The sequence below is a fragment of the Bubalus kerabau genome, chromosome 19 (genome assembly GCF_029407905.1).
Source record: "Bubalus kerabau isolate K-KA32 ecotype Philippines breed swamp buffalo chromosome 19, PCC_UOA_SB_1v2, whole genome shotgun sequence".
NCBI classification, from domain to species: Eukaryota; Metazoa; Chordata; class Mammalia; order Artiodactyla; family Bovidae; genus Bubalus; species Bubalus kerabau.
This window is the reverse complement of record NC_073642.1, coordinates 68,320,523-68,330,939: the sequence shown is the minus strand read 5'-3', so window position 1 is coordinate 68,330,939 and position 10,417 is coordinate 68,320,523. Positions and strand designations below refer to the sequence as shown.

The 10,417-nt window shown below is 65.2% G+C and overlaps 1 protein-coding gene across 1 annotated transcript; it reads right to left on the bottom strand.

Moving 5' to 3' along the window:
* Positions 1-138: 138 nt before the first annotated feature.
* On the bottom strand, positions 139-9,238 carry EXOC3L4 (exocyst complex component 3 like 4). Its single transcript, XM_055556141.1, has 11 exons — positions 8,833-9,238; positions 7,318-7,969; positions 6,269-6,380; positions 5,901-6,023; positions 5,448-5,548; positions 5,165-5,245; positions 3,531-3,645; positions 2,620-2,739; positions 2,393-2,545; positions 1,628-1,749; positions 139-646 (listed from the first exon to the last, which is right to left on the bottom strand). Exons 1-11 carry the CDS (start codon positions 9,236-9,238, stop codon positions 454-456), a joined length of 2,178 nt encoding a protein of 725 aa, XP_055412116.1. The 3' UTR covers positions 139-453.
* Positions 9,239-10,417: the final 1,179 nt, after the last annotated feature.

The following is a 10,417-nucleotide window of genomic DNA, read 5'->3' as shown; positions in this document are numbered from 1 at the left end:
AGGAAAAGGGAGTCACCACGGAACCTCTGGCCGGCCCCTGGGTGCGTGGGGACACAGACCTTCTGTCTGAAGTCAACTTGGCCCCGCCCCTCCTTAGAGAGATACCATTTTAATTTATGTTTATTTAAAAAATAAATACTCTGTTCTTCATTTTCACAATGGGATGGGCGGGACAGTTAGGCAGGGAGGCCTTCCCGGGTGGGCAGTACCAAAGGGAACTTCTGTGCCAAATCCCCCTCCAAATGCCTGGAATGCCTCTCAGGCTTGCTGGCATGCCTGGCATGACCTCCTCCTGGCCATCAGAAGGAGGAGGATGGACGGTCCACCACTGGGGGCTTCAGGCCTGGGGTTGAGCTGAGGCGCCTTCCAGGTGTCCCAGCTTGGGGCTCGGTGCCAGGGGAAGGTGGCCGCCCCTCCGTCCACTGGGGTCAGCCCCTTCTCAGGCTAGCAGCACTATATGCAGGTAACCAGCACGTTTATGGAGGTGGACAACTCGATCTCCTCGAAGAGCACGCGGCCCCCGGCGGCCCCGGAGACACTGGCCTTGGCCGCAGCCCTCAGCAGGGCCTGGGCGTGGCGCAGGAAGTGCTGGTTCCGACGGCGGCCCAGTCGGCGCAGCGCCAGGATGGCCAGCACGTGGTCCCGCCTGCAGAGACACGCGGGCCCCCGCTGCAGACTCAACAGCTCCAGTGACACCCCGGACCCCAGGGCGAGGGGGACCCCGGGGCTCGGACTGGAAGCGTTAGGGCACCCAGCATTCCTGGGGGGTGCCTGGGTCTTGAAGGGTGCAAAGCCCGGCGGAGACGGGAAGAAGCAAGCCTGATGGGAACGGCCTCTGAGGCCCAGGCAGAGGTTCCGGAAAACTAGTGCACCGAGGGAGGCAGCAGGGGGCCGCGGTGCCGATGCCGCGATGCCGGAGGGGGCAGGCAGGGGAGTCAGAGCCGCCCCGGCCCAGCGGCAACAGACAGGCACGTGCGGGTGGGAGGCTTGGCCCAGTGTGCCGCCCTTCCCGCCCCCGAGCACCCCAAGGAGCTGGAAGCACTGTCTCCCGCAGCGAGGGAGGGCCGGCCAGCCTGCGCAGGGAAACCCCGAGGGTCCAAAGGGAAACCTTCCAAACAGAAGGCGCAGGCTGGGATCTGAGGATTCTCCGGTGGGGCGGGGCGAGGCAGGGGACCGGGAAGGGGCTAGGCCCGGGCTTTCTGTAGCCTCCCCATCCTGGAATCTCCAAGGCCATGGAGAGATTCAGCTGGGATTTCCACGTGCGTGATGACTCAGCACCCCCCAAACACACACCCTAGGATCAAAGCCTTCTTCCTTCTGGCAGGTGTCGGGGCTTCCAGAAAGGGCTTTCTCCCGGAGCTGGGGGCCTGTGCCTTCCCCTAAGACTCGCTGGAGGAAGGGCTCCGGCTCCCTTCAGACTCCAGGGACCACAAGAGCGAATGAGGACGGCGAGATTAGAACATCGGGGAAGGGCAGAGACGATCCCACCAGGGCCCCCGCAGCCTGAGGGTCCGGGCCCGCAGGTTGCGCAGCCCGCACCTGCGCACGGAGGCCGGGGCTAGTCCGAGCCCCGCCCGGAGGCTCCCTCCCCGTCTCCTGTCCCCAGAACTAGCGCCGGGGTACGAACCTGATGTCGGGGTAGCTTCTGATGAGCGTCTCCAGGTGCCGCCCGATGTCGTCTTTGTAAGTCTCGCCCAGTATGTCAGCCACGCACGGGATAGCTTGGCCCAGCCACGTGGCCTCGGAGCCCTGCGGAGACGCGGGAGCGGTGGGCCACCCTCACCCCCAGCCCTCTTTCCGCCCCCGCCTGCATCCCCTCGGTTAGGGCCTGGTTTAGCCCTCCTGTAGCCACAACCGCGGCCCCACCGGGACCGCCTCCGGCCCCGCGGAAAGGGACGCGGCCGGGCTCAGGGTTCCTTTTCCCTCCCCACGACACGGCGCAGAGGAGGCTTTCCGTGTCTGCTCAGGTGGGTGAGCCCAGGCCCCGCGGGGAAGGCCTGCCTGGCATCAGACGGGGAGTCGGGGACCAGCGGCCCAGATGAGGGGTGTCTGTGTGGGGAGGACATGCCTGAGCTCGCTCTGCTGGGGGTGGGGTGGAGGAGAGGTCCGACACAGTCCCCGCCCATCAGATGAGGCTGCGACCCTCATCCCTCCCCTACACCGCCCACAAAATACATGCAAATCAACGCAAATATATGCAACGTGTCCTCCCCACCTGGCCCCGCCCCAGCACGCGGAGAGTGGGGTGAACCGCACGCCAAAGCCCGCACACCGGGGGTCTCTTACACGGGGCGAGATGAAACCAGACTGAAGGGGGCGCTATTGGAGGGTCCGCGGGCTGGAGAACCCCCAAGAAGGCCAGCGCCCCGGGGCAGTTGGGCGATGCTCCTACCAAGCCCTGGAAGGTGCTGCCGATTGCCTGTGCCTCAAGGCCCATTTTCTGAGAGCCGCTCCGGCGGTCGGCACCCCGGAGCCGCTCGCGGGGTCTCAGGGCCTGCTCCAGGTACTCGCGGACAACACAGCGGTGCACCTCCTGCAGAGTCTCCTGAGGGGGGACGCAGGGTCACAGGGAGGAGCCCTGGGCACGCCCCCACCAGCACCCGCCCCGCCCCCGGATACCTGGGCCAGGGGTGGGGCCATGTGCTCCAGGAGGCCCGAGAAGGCCACCACCTTGTCCATGACAGGCTGCAGCAGGTCCTGGGTCAGCCAGGCCTTGGTGCACAGGTCCCTGAAGAGCGGCTGGGGGCAGAGTGGTGGGCAGTCTGCCGAGAGCTGACCCCCAGCACCCACTAGACCCTTCCCTGGGCACCCAGGGCATGGCTCCAGACAGGGGCGGTTCAGGCCAAAGGTCGAGCTGGCATCCGAAAGAAAGTCTGGGGAGCTGACCCCCTTCTCTAAGGTATCTTGGGGACAGCCCCTCTCCTGGCTCTAGACCTTTGCCTGAGACTGCCTCCTCCAGGCCCGGAGGCCCCGAGGGCAAGGTTGGAGTTTGAGCCTCTAGCCAGGCCTTGCCTCAGGAGTCCTGGGGGCGCCTTGAGGGGCTGGATGAGGCGCCATTCCCTGGATGCACCCTCTCTGAGGAGAGAGTCCTCAGAGAGTCTCAGAGTTTGTCTCTGAGAGGAGGAGACTGAAAGCGTTAGTCTCTTAGTCATGTCTGACTCTTTGTGACCGCATGGACTGTACCTCCGTCCATGGGATTCTCCAGGTAAGTATATTAAAGTGGGTTGCCATTCCCTTCTCCAGGGGATCTTCCTCACCCAGGGATCGAACCTGGGTGTCCTGCAATTATAGATGGATTCTTTACCATCTCAGCCACCAGAGAAGCCCAAGGAGAGTGAAGGACGAAGGTCATTGTTTCCCAACTGTTCTTGCTCAGCTGGGAATATGTCTGGGTTCCCTGCCTGCGCCCAAAACACCACCCGAACATGCCCCTATGGTAAATGAGTGCTGTGACTTGGGCCCCCAGGCTCCAGGACACAGGGTGCACCTGCTGGGCAAGGAAAGTGGGGAGAAAGGGCCCGCCCCCTCACCTGCACAGCGCCCTGCAAGCCCTGGAGCAGCCGCTTCTGAAAGGCACGGGCAGCAGCCCCTAGGGCCTTCTCCAGCTCTCCAAAGCTTTCTGGGAACTTGGCCAGAAGGTGAGTCCTGGGGAGGGGGAGGGGTCAGGAGGGGGCAAAGTATGCAAGGGGTCACGGCCTGGCATACAGCCGTGAAGGCTGGGTGCCACCCCAGCTCCGATCACTCAGACTATAGTGTGAAGGGCAGCCCCCTGGGGCGGCACAGTGGAGAAGCCCTGGGAGTGGTCATGTGAGGGGGCAGCACTGAGTCCGGGAGCCGAGCACAGGGGGGTGGGCCAGGGGAGTGATCGAGGTCCCACCGCATGGCAGGAACCCCCTGTGGCAGGGCTGAGCCAGACCTCCATCCCTCCTGGTGACAGAACAGTGCAGCACAGCCCTTCCTGGCCCAGAGGCCCTGCTCAGACGCCCGTGAGAGTCGCTCAGTTGTGTCCGACTCTTTGTGACCCCGTGGACTGTAGCCCGCCAGGCTCCTCTGTCCACGGGATACTCCAGGCCAGAATATTGGAGTGAGTTTCCATTCGCTTCTCCAGAGGATCTTTCCGACCCGGGGATTAACCCAGGCCTCCTACATTGCAGGTGGATTCTTTATCCTCTGAGCTCCCAGGGAAGCCCTTTGAGCCTCATAACTGCCTCTCCAAATATCACAATGTCCCCATTTCATCATAGAGGAGGCAGGGCTAGGCTCTCCCAGTTTGCAGCCCAGGGACACCGAAGTGAAGTCTTTCAGTCGAGTCCAACTCTTGGTGACCCCATGGACTGTAGCTCGCCAGGCTCCTCCATCCATGGGATTTTCCTGGCAAGAGTACTCGAGTGGGTTGCCATTTCCTTCTCCAGAAAGACAGGCTAAATTTCTACCAGGGGCTTGACCAGAGACGGCCTACACCAGAGTCCCCTGTGCCCAGGACCAGCCTGGCACAGTCTAGGGACAAAAGAGTGTTCGAGAGCCAGCACCTTATCACGGTCGTGCTTTGGGTTCCCAGATGCAGCAAGTACTGCCTGCGTGACTGTGGAGCAGCGGCGATGCCTCTCTGAGCCCCCACACTGCAGTCCCGTCTGGCCGTGGGGACATCACACCATCAGCAGTAGCTGATGCATCTTCAGTTGGGGGACACTACGGCTTGGCCTGGGTGAAGGCTCTGGCAGCCCAGAGCGGAGGGCCACTGCCCCCTGGAGGCAGAGGAACCCAGGCCCCGGCACCAGCAAGGCCCTGGGGGTTGGGGAAGGGGGAGTGTCAGGGAGGGCTTCCAAGAAGAGAGAGGGTCCCTAAAAGGAAGAAGGCTGAGCAGGATGAAGGGAGGAGAGCATGGAGCCCCGGGTGGCAGGGATGAGCCGGGCAAGGGTGGCTGGAACCTTGGCCTCTGCTCAGCCCTGAAGCTCCCCATGTCCCTGCCAGGGCCTCAGCTCTGCGGGGCCAAGGGAGGACCCCACAGGGGGGACAGGGACGGGGACGAGCACGGAGAGGGGGTCCCCTCTGGGAGGCCTCCAGGCAAGGCCACCAAGGGGCCGCAGGGTCTGTGTCTGCGTCGCGGTTTCCAGTGCTCTCTCGCCCCCTGCCGGTCGCGCTGGGCACCGCGGGACAAACCCACCTGAGCTCCTGGCAGGCATTGATGCTGGCGCACAGGTTAGGCTCGCTCACCGCCCCCGATTCCAGAAAAGCCTTTTCGAACCTGGGGGGCGGGGTACGCAGGGGCCTTGGAGACTCTCCCTGGCTGCTAAGACCCCGAGTCCGCCCTCCAGGCTTCTCCCTCCCAGTCGTCCAGAGTCTCGGATTCCGAGGAAACAGGATGTGTGGGTTCCTCCCCAGGGACAACCAGCGTCCACACCCTGGCCACCCCGCCCACCACATCCCGGCCCAGGATTCGCCCGCACCTGTGCAGGAAGAGCCCCAGCGCCCGCGCGCAGATCCCCAACGTGGTGGCCTCCAGCTCTGCGGAGATGGCGCCGGCCGCCTTCACGTGCTCCGCCACTAGCTGCGAACGAGCGCGTCTGAGCTCTAGGTCCCGATGGCCCCAGCGCCCACCTCGTGGCGCAAGGACGTCTCTACCTCCCCGCTCTGCCTCCCCGTCTCGGCTCCGACTTCCAGGGGCCCCGATTTCCAGGGGGTCAGCCCTCCCAGCTCCGCACACCCACAGGGTCCCCCCTGCTAAGCTGGGAGCTGTGGCCTCGCTCTCCCAGCTTGGCTATGAGACCTGAGGACCTCTGACCGCGTCCCCACGTGGGGCCTCAGGCTCCTGTGCGATTGGGAGAGGCGGTTGTGACTGTGACTTTTAAGAGAGTCTCCACTGCCCGAGGCCCAAACACACGTCTTTCCCTCCAGCGCACCATGCAGACGTCAAAGGACAGCGACGTGTGGTAGAGGCCCTGCAGCACGTCGGGGGCCTCCGCAGCCGCCCAGCGACTCTGCTCCAGCTGCAGGATGCCATCGAAGCAGCTTGCGATTTTGGTCTGTGAGGGCCAGCGAAGGGGCCACGGTGAGTGAGACCCTCCCAGGAGGGAGGCCCCCCCTACCTCCAAGCCCTAGGGCGCGCCCTTGGAGACAAGAGCAACCCTGCCGGGACACAGGCCCATGCACGAGGCCGCAGGGCGCAGGGAGGCTAGGGCCCTGGGCACTGCGCCTCCCTAGCCCGCTGGTATTGACCACCCTCTACCTGGACCCCGCCCCTTCCGGCCCAGCCCCGCCCCGGTCTCACCTCCAGGAAGCTGGTGTAGTCGTCCTCCAGTCGGGCCCAGACCTCCGGTGCCAGGAGAGGGGGCAGCGGCTCTGAGGACAGAGCCTGGTTCTGGGAGCCCAGGAAATCAGGACTGGAAGGCAGGGCGGGGCCTGAAGGTCGGGGCGGGACTCTGATGCGGCCGCGGCTGCCCCCACTGCCCTCTGCCTTGGCTCAAAGCCTAAGGCCATCGCTGTGAGGCCCGGAATCTGGGCTTCCGTTCACACGCCCGGCCCCCCACCCCGCCCTCCAGGATTCCGTGCCAAACGCCCCTTCGCCTGACTTCCCACCTCAGGATTTCCTGGCTAAGCAGTCGGTGGAGCGTGCCCCGAAAGCATAAAGATGGCAGTCCGGATGGACCTCGACCCGCTTGCTTCGGGAGTGACCTCCACCCTCTCGCTCGGGGTTCACCCAAGATTGAGCTCTAAATGCCCCCAGGACCTTGCAGTTCAGGGTCCAGCTAGGATCCAGCCCACACCGGGGCGGGTGCCTGTCTGCAGCCACACAGAATATTAAGGAGCCCAGCACTTTGGCGCCCCCTCCAACTGCCCGTCGTCCTGGGGAGCTGGGGAGCGTTCAGGGGGACGGGAGATCCACCCCATCACGTTCTGCAGAGCCCTGAACCGAGGTGTCCATCCAAAGCAAGAGTGGGGGTGAAAGCCAGCCCTCAAGGAGCGCGGTGAGCCCGTGGTTGTGTCCAGCCTGGAGGGGGCGCCCTTGGCCAGTTCACTCAAAGGCCCCGCGTGGACTAGGGGGGACTCATTGGGCTCACCGCCTCGGAAGCAACCCCGCCCGGAGCGCTTTCCAGCTTCGGGAACCCGAGAGGGAGAGCACCAGGGTCTGGGATGGGGAGGAGAGAATGTCAAAGGGCTCCCGGATCTCGGATCTTGGGTGCCTAACAGCCAGCACTCTCCCGGGGAGGAAAAGGTGCCCTGTGCCCTTCAGAGCAGGTTCCTGAAGGCTTCGCGCGCGGGCAGTGCCAGCCCCTCCTTGCCCTCGCCCCACCCCGCGGCCTCCGGCCCGGGCCTCACCTGCTGTAGACGTTGGCGGCCCAGTCCAGCAGCACGTAGAGCTGCTCGCAGCCGCGGGCGTCGTGCGCGAGCTCCTGGAGGCGCCCGGCCACTGCGCCGTGGAAGGCACGCAGGTAGGCCTCCCACGCCGGGAAGCCAGCGGCCGCGTATGCGGGGTGCACCTCCCGCTGCACCTTCTGCAGGTCGTGGCGAACCAAAGCGCCGAGTTCGGCCAGGAGCCGCGCCAAGTCGGGGGCAGCGTCGGCCGCCCCCGGGGCCTCCCCCGCGCCCGCCTGCCGCACGCGCTCCTCCGCGCTCCGCCGCACGGCGTCCTCCCAGTACTGGCGCCAGCGCCGCGGCGTGCGCAGAAAGTCGCCGTCTGCGGGGGTCTCCGGGTGGGCCTCCTCTTCCGCACGCACCACTCGGGCCAGTTCCTCGAGCGCGGCCGCGTCCACGCCATCCGGGCCCAGCGTCTCGCGCACGATAGCACCGATCTCCGCGGCCAGCCCGTCGTAGTGCAGGCACACGTCCATGGCACGCCGCGCGAAGCCCGTGGGGTCCTGCTGGAAGGTGCACGAGGCTTTCTCGGCCACTAGCCCCGTCTCCAGGTGCCGCAGCTGCTCGAAGGCAGCCAGGAGTTGCCGCTCAGAGATGAGGTCAGCCACCGACGTGCCTTTTGCAAGGTCGGGCGAGAAGAGGGCCAGTGAAGGGGGCGCTCCAGGTAGGCCTGTCGGCCCCGACCCTACACACCCCGGGCTGGGCTGCCTGGCTCCAGAGCGCTACGGAAGGCCTGCTCCAGGAGCAAGGGACCCGACTGCCCTATGTCCTTCGGAATTGCCTTTGAAGAGGCAGATCCCAGGTCCCAAGCCTGGTTCAGATTGTGCTTGGGATGGGTCCTACCTCCCCTTGCCCCTACATCAGCCGCTGCTCCCTGCATGGAGCTGGACCTGGTGGCCTCCAGCGCAGTCCTGACTCAGGTCTGGTGGCACCAGAGCTTGGGCTGGGCGTGCCCTTGGATGCCCAGGCTCCTGCCCGCGGTGTCCAGCCTCAGCATTTCTTGTTCCCCTCTCTGGGCCAGCCTCCACCCCCGGGAGACCTCTACCTTCGCCTGCACGCCCTCTTCAGGGCTCATGTCCTGGGTGGCCCCCTAATCTCGCCTCCGGCAGGTCTTGGCTCCCAGGCACCCTCCGTGATCGTGTGATCTAACTGGGCCAGTGCCTTGTCCACCAGTCCGGTTTGGCCAGGAGCCAGGCTGTGGAAGCCCATGGAGTTCTGGGGCCCTGCAGATCTGGGTTCAAATCTCATTTTTCCACTTCCCAGCTGTGAGATGTGAGGCAAGTTACTTAACCTCTCTGAGCCTCACTTTTCTCCACTGCGCATGTTGAAAAGCTGGAAGAATTTTACCCTGCAGTTGTGCCGGGGCAGGGGTTTGGAGTGGCTGGGGAGGGTAACCCATCAAGAAGCCTGGGCCACGCCCCCACCTCTCTGGCCTTGGTTTCCTCCTCTGCTCAGTGAGGGGGGTTGGGGAGCCCTCACCTTCGGCTTCCGCAGGCCCCTCCCCCGTGGACGACCGCCGGCCAACACCTTCCTTGGCCTTGGAGGACCCCTTCCTGCCGCAGGCCGGCCCTGGCTCCGAGGTCGCCCCGGTCTGGTCCCCGGCAGGGCTGTTGTCTGGAGTGCGCCGCAAAGACCCGAACAGGAAGCGGCCGCTGAGCCTGAGCAGCCTTGCATCCCCCCGGGGGGCTCGAACCGAGGCCCGTTGGCTTGCTCTCGAGAAGGCCCGCCGCAAGGTGCCCAGGCCAGGCCTGGAGCCCTCGTGCCCGGCGCCGGGTGCGTCCTCGCTACTCGCCCGCCGGGCGCCCTGGGCTGGGGTATGCGGCTCCGCCGGCTCCTGGGGACGGTGCGGCTCCAGCCCAGAGGTCTCTGTCTGTGGCAACGGCATCTTGGCGGCAGCGGAGCTGGGGGTGAAAGGGAAGCTCAGGAAGCTGGGGCGGGGTGGTGGTGGGGCGACCAGTCTCCGGGAGCACACACCGAAACCCCATGAGACCCCGGGGGGGGGTGGGGGCCCAGGCGCTGGTCAGGGAAGCTTCCCCCCACCTCCCCGGGCCAGAGGTAACCCCAAAGCTGTCAAAAGGAACTGTTGTGAGGCAGCTCCCGTGGCCTGAGCCGTCTTTGTGCCAGGATGCAGCTACTTCTGCAGACAGGACGGACAGCTACTTCTATCAGTAAGCCTCCCCTGACACCATTTTCCATGACGATCTCCCCTGAGTACCCACCCGCGCTGGGTCTGCCAGGCCAGACCCTCCCACCAGAGCTGGAGAGGGAAACAAAGGTGCAGATTCTGGGTCTCAGCCCAGCCCACAGCCCACAGTCCCCAGAGTGGGCCCAGCAACCACGTCCAGGGCTTCCTGAACCACGAGTCCTGAGGCCTAGCGTATCCACCCCCTCCACAGCCCCTTCATGCCCCCCTCAACCCTCAGCTCACCCCCTTTCAGCCATCAGGCTCACTGCTTCTGCTCAAAGCGGAGCTCAACGGCCCCGGAGGAGGACGTCCACCCCTTTCCCTGGGTGTCCCAGCACTGGACGGGGGTGGGGTCAGGCTGGAGGGGGCTGGCCCAGGCCACCGGGGGCTTATCGAGGCCTTGCAGCCCACAAGGAAGGCTGTGGGAGGGGCCTTGGTTCTATATTTAACCAGGGGCTGGAGGCTCCCAACTCTCTTCCCCTCTGCCCCCTGCGTAGAGGACAGGGAGGGGGTCTCCAGGGCCTGGGGGCCTGGGCGCAGGGCCCTCACCACCCCCAGGCTCTGCTCACTCCCCACCCCCTTTCAGCCCCGCCTGGCTGTTGGGGAAAAAGAAGAGAAACTTTTTGGCCTGCTGGGACCTCCCACCCACCCCACTGTGTAAAGACAAGTTGAAGGTGGTGGGGGCCAGCAAGTTCTCACTTCAGTCTAAGGAACTAGGGCCCAAAAGAGGGCAGGATCTGCTGAAATCACTGACCAACCAGAGGCTGAGCAGCCCCCATCCCCCGGTCACCCCCACCATGGGGACAAAGGCCAGGCTGGAGCCAGCACCTGACCCTTGGGTGATATTGGGCTGGAGCGGCCTCTCCCCAGGTCTCTGTG

Coding starts and splice junctions, on each gene's coding strand:
- EXOC3L4 (XM_055556141.1), bottom strand. CDS start 9,238: ATGCCGTTGCCACAGACAGAGACCTCTGGGCTGGAGCCGCACCGTCCC. Junction 1,750..2,392: donor GCAGCACCTTCCAGGGCTTG/GTAGGAGCATCG, acceptor GCGTCTCCGCAG/GGCTCCGAGGCCACGTGGCT. Junction 647..1,627: donor AGAAGCTACCCCGACATCAG/GTTCGTACCCCG, acceptor GTGTCTCTGCAG/GCGGGACCACGTGCTGGCCA.